Below are 13,428 nucleotides of genomic sequence, written 5' to 3'. Positions count from 1 at the left end.
TAGCCTTTGAAATATATGTATCCACTTTGAGTCTCAATCAACTGTCTAATAAACACCGAAGAATTCCAAAGCACGATAATACCCCCATAAGCTCCAATAGATGGGCCATAAGCAAAGCAATTAAAACACTTTGGACAAAACTTTCTAATAAAGCGACAAATCAAAAGCTTCACACTTAGTTTCTTGCAGGCATATGATGTCACATTCACTCTCATCAATTTTGTTTCTAACTTCCCTGTGCCTAATTTCAGAGTTAATTCCACGAACATTCCAACACATAATCCTCCACTTCCTTCTATTGGTAAGACACATTGATTAACAAATGCATAAAGAAGATATAAACTTGAGTGCATAACACCAAGCAGCCAGAAAAAAGCATACCAAACATAGTTCCAAACTTAACATAGTTGTAGTCATAAGTTGCAGACATAAGACAAGCCAGAAGACGTAGAGAGAAAAAGATATGGATTTTTTAATGGGAAAAGCCTAAACCCCAGTGCATGCAATCACTAATAATTTGCAGATGTAGATGTAGTTGTAGAAGAAGAAGAAAGATCAGCAACAAGCTTCTCCTTAGCCAGCTCCTCCGGCTCTATTCCTAGCTCTCTACCAACCTTTTGCATCACTTCAATTGGGGTGGCAGGGATCTGAATATAATCATTTCCTTTATCACTATTAGAAATAGCACATCCGTCCTTCGGCAGAACCAACATCTTAGCTCTCGCTTTCTTCTTCGGCCTGACAACCTTCTCGAGAATAGGTACTGGCTTGTACCCATTATACTTCAGACTACTACACGTGAATCTACGGTTTTCTGGCTCAATCAAAGCTGGTTGCACCTTCCTTGGACGTCTTCCCTTCTTAGGCCATATAACTTATTTAAGTAGCTAATTAAACCACACATAGGTAAAAGGTAAAAAGCAACTTGATTAAAGACAAGTAGGATTTCAAAGACATGTGTTATTAGATTTATGAATATCAAAGTGTTGGACTAATCAGAAAATAAGTATTCCTTCAGTTATGACGGCCAAAAACACTGGTGTGGGACTCACCGCGGAAGAGTAACAAGAAGACATAGAACCCGGAACCACGCATATGCACAACAATTATGTCTTTTATTGCGTTTAGTGTTATCATGTTGTAGTACATTATGATATCCTTGATTTGGTTTGAATTTTCATAGTGAGTTGTGAATTATATATGTGCATTGAGAAATAAAATTTCAGAACCCGTTGCAACGCACGGGCATTTGTACTAGTATAAACAATAGAAGCAAGTACCTAATGAATAACATCATCCGTCGTAGTCTAGGTGGTTAGGATACTCGGCTCTCACCCGAGACCCGGGTTCAAGTCCCGGCGACGGAATTAACATTTTGTTTTCTGGCTTATCGTTTATAATCTTCCATGTTTTTAACACTCATCACTCGCAGGACCTGTATCTTTTAGTCGCACATTATTATGCTTATAAGAAGTTGCAGTTGAATCAAATTCTTTTTTTTTCCTGTAAAAGTCAGGCCTTGTGCTGCACTCAAAGAGAAAAATACAGTAGTTTCCTAGTTTACAAGGGAAACAGAAAACCGTAGAAAAAGAAACTGCGTGCCTAAAATTGCGCACATGGCCAAGCTAGGCGTTGCAAGATGTGCAGTGATGTCCAATTTATAGAGAGACACCGAGCTAATTTATTGAGCACAACTGGAGACGATCAGTGTTCTCTAGGATTCGTGGAGCGAAAGCTCTTTGTGCTTCTTCAGATACTTGTTGAACCACGTGACCATGTCCTTACGGGCTTCTTCCGCTGTTTCGACGGCGAACGGATCGTTGGCATCGTATCGGGAAGCGAAGCTGTGGCCCACGCCTGGGAATATCTTCAAGAAGTGGTCAATCTGCCATTTTGCAGATTAAATTCAGTGTTTGCTCAATGCTAATTTGGTAGAGTAATAGCTGTAAACTTTACAAAAAAAGTGACCAGAGCATACTGAAACTAAGATTTGCAGATAGGAGGTATTATGCTGGTGACTGAAGAATTATGAGCTTCGATGAACTCAGAAGGGGCCAAAGAAGTAAGTAGACCAGAAATCAGAATCAGATGAAATGAAATTAGTAAGAACCTACCCTTTTGTTCTGATCTAACGCCTGTTCAAACTGGTGCAGCAGTGGCGGTGGAGAAATGCCATCAAACTCTGCTCCGAGAATCTCGATGGGATGTTTGACCTCTGACATGCCATAAACTGAAGTTATAGAAAATGATATGCAGTGTGCATACTCTTGGTGAATATGAATTTTTTAGAAAAATGTCTGCTGAAAAAACCCTAACTAAGTGAAAGGGAAATAAGACACACCCTTCATGTCATCGACGGTCACTAGTGAAGGATGCAAGATGACAACTACTTCAATCTCTGAAGACTTTGATAGCTCCACGGCCACCTTTGCTGTCAAGAAAGACACGGATAGAGTAATTTGTTGAACAATGGTGAAGAGTTTAAGAAGGATAAACTCTGAGTGTCCGTGTCGTTTATGTAATTTAACTCACCACCCCAGCAGTAACCTCCAACCCCAACTGCAGACATCCCTTTTTCCTTCAGAGCAGCAATAAGCCCTTTGGTCTTTTCAGTTGCTTCAACCTGTAACGCCAACAAAGAAAATTGAAACTAGTACTGTTATGTTTCATATTCAGAGATTGAAACATTCAGATGAAAAAATTGCAGAGTTTATCATGATTTACTGTTCTTTTCCCAGCAAAATTTAGTTAAGTGTGCTTGATAAAATTCAGAGATGCCCAATATTTTCGTACAATGTGCTGAAATTGGGTATCTTTTTTTTTTCCGTAATCGTGCTTTCCTAAACGGATAGCAAGAGTAAAAGCAATGAAAAGCAGGACGGTATAAGAAAACAAACGCACAGGAGAGTGGGTTTTTATCCACTCTTCAAATGGAATCTTGGCCTCGTCATTGTAAGGGTCCCCATGCAACAAATCAGGAACGACGACCAGGTATCCTTCATCTGCAACTTGATCCGCTATTTTCCTTGTGAACATAAGTTATACAATTCTGTTAACTTGGCCTCACAAAAGTGGAATTGAAATTGCAGGCAGGATGTAACAAGTTAGGAGAGAAACAAATTTAAGCAAAGAGGTTTTTCTTTTTTCAGCCAATGCAACATGGTACGTACCTCAGTTTAGGTGCTTGGAAACCTGCAGACGAAGTCGAAGAGTGGGGGTCAAAATCACATACGTACATAAGTACTACTCCATAGAAGAAGAGCCCCAAACTGCCGATATACAACTACAAAAGGCTATCCGATATAGGCCTCACCCACACGGCTGATACAGTCTGTTTGTTAGCCTGAAATTAAGAAGTTAACTTACCGTAGTAGTCGGAGGCGAGGATGATGGCGTGTGCAGAGCTGCGGGGTCCGGTCACGTAGGCCTGGAGGCCACCGAGGTCGGCGACGAGCTCGCCCGCCTCGTCGCCCGCGGCCGTCAGGTCGGGAGGGTTGTCAAGGCACGACAGGTGCGAGCGGGTCGGCGACGGGAGCACGAGCCGTGACGCCGGAGCAGCCGGGGCGAGCGCTGCGGCCAAGACGAAGAGTAGGCACTTCAGCAGGGACGACCGCACCGTCGTAGCAGCGTCCATGGTGTCCTGGTGGGTGAGCGAAGTGAGGGCTCACCGGCTTTTGCCTGGTCCAACGGGTAGATAGGGATCGGAGGTGAATATGAACACTTGACTGGTAGCTAGTGTGTCGCGTCAAACAACGTGAGGCGCTATTTTCCTTATTTAAGGGGCTTGGTTTTAGGTTCTGACTTAGATATTGTTATATGTTATACGTGATGACAATTGTAAAAAGGAAATGTTGATGACATATCGCATACTACTTTGCTATTTAATCGTGGCAACGACGACGTGGTAGCATGATTAAGGATGAGAGAGGTGACAAAAATATATATAATCATGAAACGATATAATCCTAGAATGATTAAGGATGGGAGAGAGGTGATTGTAAAGAAGATGCAACGTGTCTGATATGACCATGGAGTTCTGCATGTCGGCGCTGGGCCGGTTGTGCAAAAACTTTGCGGCGGATGGTCGGGTGCAAGGCTGCGGCACTATAGTTTGGCACATTCCAGAAAAAAAATCATTACTTGAATTATTTTTTTTGGAAAAGAAGTTCATTGTCATGATTGATTCAGTGATTCTAGCAAGCTGCATTAGCATTTTCTAGCATTTCACACGAATCAGGGCTTAGTAGCCCACCACCGTCATGCTGCGGGACCTAAGAATGATCAAAATGGTAGATGGTGATATGAGGTTGTATTCCTACCAAATCAAATGTTGTAGAACATGTAGCAAAATGATTTGTTCATGTTTGAAATTAGAAGCATATTTTTCTTGGTTTGCACTCTGCCTAAGTTCTTTTGTAATTCAGAGTTAACAACTGAACACACGCTGAATCAAATCCTTAGTCCCTTGTATGATGGTACTGATCTTCTATGGAACAATACAACGATTAAACTTTGTTGGTGCGGGTGTCTCAGATGCTTCCCTCCATCCTCTTCCACCTAACGGCTATCGAAAAATTCAGCTTCTCGGACAAACACAATGCAGGGCTAGTACCCTCCATCCTCTTCCACCTAAGCATGCGTGTAGTATGAATGTAGTACACCACGAGTGCTTGTTTTAGCACGAGGAGAAATTACCGCATGAAATTTTCCAAACGAATTTTTAATTCAAAGATGTGACTATTAATGATTAAGATAACTGTTCTACAAATATTACACTAGTGCATTGGCTAGGTATACGGCCTTACAAAGTAATTATATACAATTACATCCCTAGCAGAAATTAGAAGGAGTAACTTGTTCTTGGGCCTAACTATGGCCCATTCAATTTTAGCCATTAGATTGGCATATATACTACATAGTTAATGTGTAGAATGCACCCAAAAATCTCTCTTTGTTAGACAGAAAATCTAAAGAATGGGCCATTTTCTGACTAGTTATATATGGATGTCATTCCATCGATCACAAGGTCATCATACACACTAGAAATTTGTTTCAAAGAGCGTGATAGATATGCATGAGCAAGAAGACAAGTGAACATGGAGCAAGGAGGCACTGGCACTGGCATCGATCTCCGTCAACACCATCGATTCCTCCATTCATCTTGTTGTAATCCAATACTCCATTGTGGATTTAGACTCGTATTCATTCATTTATTCACATACCTATCATATCATTGCCATGATCATGCCTTGTACCTCCATATGTGAGTAATCCCTTGTGTTCCTGGGGAGATGGAGGAACCCTAGCTATATATTATAAACTAAGCTAAAGGTTACAATCTCTTCATTTCTAAAATGAATGAATTGATTTTCTTCAACGATGTTGTGTGAAGTCGACGAGCGCACAATGGCTTGCCCCCTTGGGGACATCGGAGGACATCATCGTTGTAGGTAGTTGGTGGTTTGGGGGTGAAAGTGAGAGAGTTCCGTCACGTCCCATCAACTACTATCATTGAAGAATATCGGAGATCCTAGAATTAAAACCATAACCTTGGGGAAACTATTAGTCACTGGTGCCTCCGGCAACATGCTACCTTAGGAGGACCGGTGGTGGTTACGAGTGGTGCATAACATAGTGCGCACGTGATGTACCCATCTCCGACTCCACTCATACAAACGTACTACAAGGATATTATAAATCCTAATCATGTTTTAGAATTATGCTATGGCGGATCCATGACTCCTAAGAACACTTTCCATCCATTGTGTTTCTCTCAACCTTGCTTGCATGCCCTTCGTTTATTTTCAGTATTGCTTTACTTTGCTTCTTATTAGTTTGTTCAAACACTCAATCACTTTCATTACCCTTTGCTTAGGATCGAGAATAAATGTAGGTACAACTTAGTAAAAGTAAAAAGATGCAACAAAACCATTGCAATTCAGCTCTCCATAGATTCGATGCTCTTATATTTGAAACTCGGTCTACAAATATTACACTAGCACATTGGCTGGTATACGGTCTAACAAAGTAATTATACACAATTACACCCCTAGAAGAAATTAGAAGGAGTGACTAGTCATTGGGCCTGACTCTTGCGCATTGAATTTCCGTCAGTCCATCGATCACAAGGTCATCATACACAGTAGCAATTTGTTCCAAATAGTAGTACAGATAGAAATGCATGAGCGAGATGACCTTCCACCCTTTTATTAACTCGTTGCCGACTCGAAGAAGCTTTCACAGTAGAAAGCTCCTAGTAGAAAAGTTACACGGGTGATCACACATACCCGAATCATAACTCACAAGTTTACGATAAGAAAAAAGTCTACACATATTACCACATGAAAATTTTGGAATTTTTTATAATTGAAAGTTGTGCCTGTTAATGATTAGGATTACTGTTCTACAAATATTACACTAGTGCATTGGCTAGGTATACGGCCTAACAAAGTAATTTTTTTTAGGGAAAACCTAACAAAGTAATAATCATATACAATTACACCCCTAGCAGAAATCAGAAGGAGTAGCTTGTCCTTGGGCCTAAATCTGGCCCATTCAATTTTATCCATTATTAGAAAATACCCCGGTGCAAGAAACCCATCTCCCACCCCCGCGCGGCGGCACCCCGCGCCGCACCAGGGTGCCCCCGCCGCCGCCCCTCCTCCTCTCCTCTTCGGTGCCTCTCCTCCCGCCGCCACTGTCGGAGGCGTCAACGGTGGCAGCGGCGGAGATCCTCGGTCCCCATGGAGGCGCAGCGGCGGCGCCAGCTCCGGCCATCTGCGACCATCTGCAGGTGACGGAGGTGGCTTGGGATCCCGGGGGTCTTCCAGTGACGGGTGCGTCGTGGGGCAAGAGGGCCCGATCTGAGCCCAGATGGGTTTGGCCGGGCCATCTGCACCTCAACGACCTCGATGTTGGCAGCCGACAATGCTCCTGGGGTGGTCCTGCAGCATGAGGAGTCCATGGCGGTGGTGGTCTCCTCTTTCACCGGAGGGGAGCAGCCAGTTTGTGGCTATTTTGGCGGGTCTCGCGATCCGACAAATAGTCCCCGACGGCGAGGCGTGACTGTCGATGAAAGCCAACCCTGATTTCAGTCATGGCGGATGATGGCGGCGCCTATTCGTCGCTACCTTGTTGAAGGCATTGTCTCTGCAGTCTACGTTTTCTTCTCGCCTGGGCTGCTCCGGGAAAAACCCCAGATCCGGGTCTCCCGGATCGGACTATGGCGGCATGTAGCGTCGTTCTACTTGTTTGGGGCATCGTTTTTGGAGCAGATGGTGGTGGTGCTGAGGTGGAGCGGTGTGTTTCTGCTGTGTCGGCATCGTCGAGTCTCGCCAGCATGGTGCAATGGTGTCTCGGAGACAGACGTAGTGTGATGGACGCGCGCAGGACGGTGGTGTCGTCTGGCGCCGTGGCGACATCGATGGAAGGCCTAGCAAGGTCAATGCGATGATCCCTCTTGGAGATGGGTTCGAGGAAGACAGCGGTAGTGATTTCTGCGACGTGTACAATGACGTGCGCTGATGATCTGCTTGACTGGTTGTGCTTCTCACCCGCCAATGGGCGGTTTGGGAAAGCACTCGGTTTTAGATGATGAGTGTTGGTGTATTGTCAGGGTAATGTCCCTGTTCATGGTCGCCCCCTTCATCACTTTTGTAGGTATTGCGAGTTGTCGCGGGAAATGTGGCTTCGAGTTGATCTTTGTATATTCCTTGTAAAGCTTTATGAATAATCTAATAAATAAAAGTTGTGTGTATTCTTTGGATGTAGAGGCTGGGGCTATGCTCTCATTTTGAGAAAAAAATATACTACACACTTAATGTGTAGAATGCAGCATAAAATCTCTCTTTGCTAAACAGAAGATATAAAGAATGGAGCCATTTTCTGACTACTTATATATCGCCGTCAGTCCATCGATCACAAGGGCATCATACACAGTAGCAGTTTGTTTGAAAGAGTCGTGATAGAAATGCAGAGCGAGAAGTCTTTCCGCCCATTTATTAATTCGTTGCTGACTCGAGGGAGCTTTCACAGTAGAAAGCTCCTGAAATAGTTACACCGTCGGTGATCACACACACCCGAATCACAACGCACAAGTTTACGATAAGAAAAAAGATCTAGAAAGGAAGCCCGCAAGCGGCAAGCTTACACAGTAAAGGGCTGGCCGTTTTCACTGCTGCGCGGCGAGCCCAGCCGAGAGCCCCCAGGCGAAGGACTTCTGGTTGTCGCAGTCGAGGTTGGGCCCGTAGCTGACGCCGAGGAGGTCGCAGTAGCGCTTGTAGAAGCCGATGCGGTCGGCGACACGGGGGTCGGGGCCGATGCCGCACTCGAGGCCGCCGTTGATGATGTTGGTGATGACGCCGTAGCCCGGAACGCGGTTGGCGGCGATGTCGGCGGGCGTAGGGGTCCACTGGTCGGTGATGACGGCGTGGGACGACGGCTTGTTCCCCTGCGGGGTCATCCAGAACCAGAGCGCCGTCTCGAACGACACCATGTCGTCCGTCTCCACCAGGTCCGGGTTGCCCAGCAGGTCCAAGCCGAGCGCGAGCCCCGCCTGGCCGTAGTTGTAGTTCCATGAGAGCTGCATGGGCCCGCGGCCGTAGTACCGCTTGCCAGGCACGCATGGCCAGTCCGTGTTGCTGGCGTCGCAGTAGTCAGACCACGGGTTGACCTCCCGATTGAAGCAGTAGCCCCATGCGTAGGGGCCGTCAGGCGCCGTCGGCCACCCGCCGGTGGTCTCGTGGGACGTCTGGCCAAGGAACGCGGCCACCTCTCTCTTTCGCGTGTCGGTGCTCAGCCCCTCCGCGAACTCCGGGAACTTGGCGGCGGCCTCGAGGAACCTGTCGTAGGTGTAGAACCCGCGGGCCGGGCACGCGGCGTTGTTGCGGTGGAGGAGCATCTCCTCAAAGAGCTCCCTGGACAAGATCGACCCCAAGCCCGGGCCGGCGGGGGGAGAGGGGACGGCAGGGGGAGGGGGGACGGCGGGGGGAGGGGGGGCGGGGGGGGGGGGGGGCGCAGGTGCCGTCGCACTGGCTCTGGCAGCCAGCGCCGCAGTACTGGTCGGTGCTGCCGCAATACCCCCACTCGCTGCAGCAGAGGCAGTTAGCGCACAGAGCTCCGCCGGCCTGGGAGCCGCACATCTGGGCTCGAGCGGCCGTGGCGAGCGCTGCGACCAGCACGGCCAGAATGGCCGTCGCCGCTCTCGCCAAACTCTGAGCTCTCGGTGAGGACATGGTTGTGTGTTTGGTGCCAAATAAGGAGCGACATGCAGCCTATTTATACACTCAACTCTGGGGTTAAGCTACCGAAACTTCATTCCCAAACCTAGCTAGCTGGACGTCCCAGATACTGCTTCGTGATTCGGTCTGCAGGCTTTGACTCAGATTTGTCATGTGACCGCATTTGGCTCCTGGGTCCCGCACGTACCTGCGTTTGGAGACGTTAATTAAGCGACTGATAAGCTTGGCGAACGATTAATTTTAACTTGCAACCAGCATGTTGTAATTTGTGAATACCTCCTCATAGTGGGAGTAACTTATAGGTAGTACCCGCTCCGTCTCATATTAACAGGCGCGCACGTAATTTAAGAAATTGCTTTGACTATTATTTTAGTCAATAAAATATGAAATATATGGCACAAAAATTATATCATTGAAAAGCTTTTTTGCATACGAATGTGTTATCACCAGAATTTGACCGAGTCAGAGGTGGGCCGCGATCAAGATGGGTTTGAAGAAATATATATGGAAGGAATACGTGGATCGGCCTTTTGTACCAAGTTGGGCTTAATTGCCCGTGTATCTGTAACATATTAGATCGCATCTTAGTTTAGAGATAGAATCTTACTCGTGCACGGTTTAGTGCACGCCCACATTAGAAAGTCCATCTGGACTATAAATATGTACCTAGGGTTTATGGAATAAACAACAACCAACGTTCAACCACAAACAAATCTCGGCGCATCGCCAACTCCTTCGTCTCGAGGGTTTCTACCGGTAAGCATCATGCTGCCTAGATCGCATCTCGCAATCTAGGCAGCACAAGCCTGCCTACGTTGTTCACGCGTTGCTCGTACTGAAGACTTTTTGATGGCGAGCAACGTAGTTATCTTAGACATGTTAGGGTTAGCATTGTTCTTCATGCTGCATGCTTTCGTAGTGCAACCCTTGCATGTCTAGCCGCCCTTACACCTATCTTAGGTGTAGGGGCGGCACCCGCTTGATCATAGTTTAGTAGATCTGATCCGTTACGATCGCTCCTTGTTCTACAAGGATTAGTTTAATATCTCGCAATAGTTAGGCCTTACAAAGGGGAGGATCCAGCGGCACGTAGGGTGTCGTTCGTTGGCCCTAAGCGGGATGTTCCGAGGATCAACCTCGTGTTGGTTTTTAGGCCTTGTTTAGGATCGGCTTACGATCACCGTGCGTGGCCGCGAGGCCCAACTCTGGAGTAGGATGATCCGATTATGCGGTGAAAACCCCACATCGTCGTAGATCTCATTAGCTTTACCTTGATCAAGCGGGACCACCATATATTCGGACACCTCGTCGAATCATGGGTGGATCGGCTCTTTGAGCCGATTCACGAGATAACCCGAGAGCCGATCGAGGCTCGTATTTAACGTTTACGTGTGTGCCCTGCAGGAAACTAAGCGAGGCATCATCCACACCTTCACGACCAGGTATAGGTCGGGTGGCACGCCCTTGTGATAAACATCGGTGCGTGCGACCAGAAGGCTTTGCGGGCCGTCGCTCAGAGGGACTAGGGCCAGCCGCAGCCCTAGTTGTTCCCGGCTCTACGGTGTTGCCCGTCTCTACCCGTCGGTGGGTTTCTGACGTCAACACATTCTGGCACGCCCGGTGGGACGGTCGACGACATCCACGACATCGCCATCTACATCCGAGATGGCGGAAGATACTCCGGTCACGTACGCGGATCTGCCTGATGAGCTCAAGAAGAAGCATGACGAGATCAAGGCAACCCTCGAAGCCGAACTCATCGGCTCCTTCCACCGAACCCGCTCCCATGGCGTCAGGTGGAAGGGTTTCACACCTGAAGGCGCGCCCGATGGAGTGGACCTGTCCGCCCCCTCAGAAGAACGCACCGGGTCGGCTGCGGCGAGGAGATCAACTACATGGTGGCTCATTCGCTGCACCGCCACTCAGAGCCTGGTGAACACCTTGGAGCGTGTCGCTCGCGCGTCGTCCGGGAAATCATGAGTCACCGGTACTCCCCGTCGGGACCGGCTCTGGGGACTTTCAAAGGAGAGATGCCGCTCCAGCCCCAGCCGTTCGTATGGGTAGCACCGGAACTGCCGAACTCATCGGCATACGTCGTCTACAAGATTGGTGGTGATCCAAGTGACTACCAATTCCTGCCTGAGCCACCCAAGGAGGTCCCGCACGGATACGCGTGCGCATACGTGCCGGACGGCAACGCTGGGCACTCTCGAACCGGGCTGCAATAACGGCGGCCTGCGGAACGGCGGGAGGAACGTCGGGAGCCGATCTCGAGAAGCGGTCGTGGGCTGGCTAAGTACGCCGCCCCGACAAACCTCCAAAGCCCGGCTCCTGCCGAGTTGGCTTAGAACCGAGAAAAACAAGCATGGCTGGTTAAGTATGCCACCCCGGCGAATCTACGGGGTTCGACACCTTCAGCCATCACGGCGGATCAGATTTGTACAATTCGAAAGATCGGTTCGGTATGATGCCGAAAAGGAAGGCGTTCGGCTACACCAAGCCGTACCCCAACAGCTACGAACTGATCCCGGCTGCCACCTAAATATCGGCTCCCGGACTTCACAAAGTTCGGTGGGTCGAGAGGGTCCAGCTCCATCGAGCACGTGAGCCGATATTTGGCACAGCTGGGCACGATCTCGGCGTCGGATGAGTTGCGCGTGAGGTTCTTCTCACGGTCCCTCACAAGATCGGCTTTCGGGTGGTACACATCGCTGCCACCGAACTCCATCCAAACTTGGAAGCGAGTTGGAACGAGCAATTCCATGAGCGGTATCATTCGGAAGCTTCCGAGTCTAGCATTGCCGATCTAGCACAGCTACGTCGAAGCGCGGAGAAGCGTGACGGAGATACATCCGGCGCTTCGGGAATCTTAGGAACCGATGCTATTCGGTTCGTATAAGCTGAAAAGGAAGCGGTCGAGTTGGCGGTAGCGGGCCTTGCAACACGGCTCAAGGACATGGCCTCCCAAGCGAGATTATCCCTCGGCGGCGCACGTGGTTCGAAACTTTCAGCATATGAACAGGCGCCACCGGACTGTGCCAAGACAAGTTCAAGCGTGCGGTAGCCCTGGTCGATGCGAGAGGAAGACGAAGTTCTGCGGGGGACCAAGAAGTAGCGATGGGCGAGTGGACTCGGGGAGGAACCCCGTGTCCGCAAATGGGTAAAGCCACCGAGGCCCGCCCGGGGGATTTGATTTTGACGTGACCAAGGCCGAGCAAATCTTCGACCTCCTACTCAAGGAAAAGCGATTGAAGATACCTGAAGGTCTCAAATTCCCCACGGCGCAAGAGCTGAATGGAAAGCCATATCGCAAATGGCATAACTCGCTCTCCCATGCCACCAACGACTGCAGGGTGTGGCGTCAGCACATCCAAGCGGCGATAGAGAACGGGCGTCTAATTTTCAACCAGTACGCCATGAAGATCGACACACACCCCTTTCCCGCCGTAAACATGGTCGAGTATGCTTGCCATGCAGGGTGCCAGCCGGGTTTCCTGTGCAATATCAACATGGTAGATCTTGGACACCACGCTGGCAAGGATGGAGATGAGGGCAGCTGCTCCCATAACGAAGAAACGAGAGGAAGCCGCTCCACGCGATCGGCTCCGCCAAGACGGCAAGCGCTACGTCACAGAGGGAGAAGTGAAGAACTTGAGATATCAGCGACCTCTCTCTGATCACCTCCTCAACAAGTATGTGGGTCAGTACGACCAACGCCGACGGTCCAGCGACGAGGATGAAAGAAATCGCCTGGCCAGAGAAGACAGAAGACATCGTCGGCATAATCGCGATGAGGAGGAGCACGAGCGTTGTGCCAAGGGAAAGGCAAGGGGGCAAAACGACGAGGACAGGCACTGGGATTGTCCTTTCTTCAGGCACTGCTGGGATTCAGGAATGAGCCGATTGCCAACAATCGGCAATTGCCCAGAATGCAACAGGAAGAAGAAGGAGGCAGCCAACGTGTCCGTGTTCGAGCGCTTAGGACCTCTCCCGCCACAGAGCAAACGAGCTGAGTCCCCTCGGTTGGAAGATCTCGAAGATTCAGAAGACGAGGGAGAAGAAGAAGACAGGTGATACGTCTCCAACGTATCGATAATTTCTTATGTTCCATGCCACATTATTGATGTTATCTACATGTTTTATGCACACTTTATGTCATATTCGTGCATTTTGTGGAACTAACCTATTA

At 48.6% G+C, this 13,428-nt stretch overlaps 2 protein-coding genes and 1 non-coding gene across 3 annotated transcripts; 1 reads left to right on the top strand and 2 right to left on the bottom strand.

The window, feature by feature from the left end:
• The first annotated feature begins 1,296 nt into the window (after nt 1-1,296).
• On the top strand, nt 1,297-1,367 carry TRNAE-CUC. Its single transcript has one exon. It is a non-coding gene; the product is annotated as a tRNA-Glu (tRNA).
• A 139-nt stretch (nt 1,368-1,506) lies between these two features.
• LOC124647906 (endo-1,3;1,4-beta-D-glucanase-like) lies at nt 1,507-3,634 on the bottom strand. The gene is made up of 7 exons (XM_047187755.1): nt 3,367-3,634; nt 3,171-3,192; nt 2,902-3,025; nt 2,533-2,623; nt 2,342-2,431; nt 2,115-2,215; nt 1,507-1,885 (listed from the first exon to the last, which is right to left on the bottom strand). Exons 1-7 carry the CDS (start codon nt 3,632-3,634, stop codon nt 1,715-1,717), a joined length of 867 nt encoding a protein of 288 aa, XP_047043711.1. The 3' UTR covers nt 1,507-1,714.
• Nucleotides 3,635-7,966: 4,332 nt separating this feature from the next.
• On the bottom strand, nt 7,967-9,233 carry LOC124706580 (chitinase 2-like). The gene is made up of 2 exons (XM_047238240.1): nt 8,987-9,233; nt 7,967-8,946 (listed from the first exon to the last, which is right to left on the bottom strand). The coding sequence occupies exons 1-2, from the start codon at nt 9,231-9,233 to the stop codon at nt 8,171-8,173; spliced, it is 1,023 nt and encodes a 340-aa protein (XP_047094196.1). The 3' UTR covers nt 7,967-8,170.
• Nucleotides 9,234-13,428: the final 4,195 nt, after the last annotated feature.

The sequence above is a fragment of the Lolium rigidum genome, chromosome 4 (assembly GCF_022539505.1).
Source record: "Lolium rigidum isolate FL_2022 chromosome 4, APGP_CSIRO_Lrig_0.1, whole genome shotgun sequence".
NCBI lineage: Eukaryota > Viridiplantae > Streptophyta > Magnoliopsida > Poales > Poaceae > Lolium > Lolium rigidum.
The sequence above is the reverse complement of the archived record's forward strand: the minus strand, read 5'-3'. Positions and strand labels throughout refer to the sequence as shown.

Excerpts from the sequence above, each read along its gene's own strand:
- LOC124647906 (XM_047187755.1), bottom strand. The coding sequence starts at position 3,634 with ATGGACGCTGCTACGACGGTGCGGTCGTCCCTGCTGAAGTGCCTACTC. Across the intron at positions 3,193-3,366 it reads CCTCGCCTCCGACTACTACG|GTTTCCAAGCACCTAAACTG; the intron begins GTAAGTTAACTT and ends CTTCGTCTGCAG. Across the intron at positions 2,432-2,532 it reads TGGAGGTTACTGCTGGGGTG|CAAAGGTGGCCGTGGAGCTA; the intron begins GTGAGTTAAATT and ends CTTTCTTGACAG.
- LOC124706580 (XM_047238240.1), bottom strand. The coding sequence starts at position 9,233 with ATGTCCTCACCGAGAGCTCAGAGTTTGGCGAGAGCGGCGACGGCCATT. Across the intron at positions 8,947-8,986 it reads CCCCCCCCGCCCCCCCTCCC|CCGGCCCGGGCTTGGGGTCG; the intron begins CCCGCCGTCCCC and ends CCTCTCCCCCCG.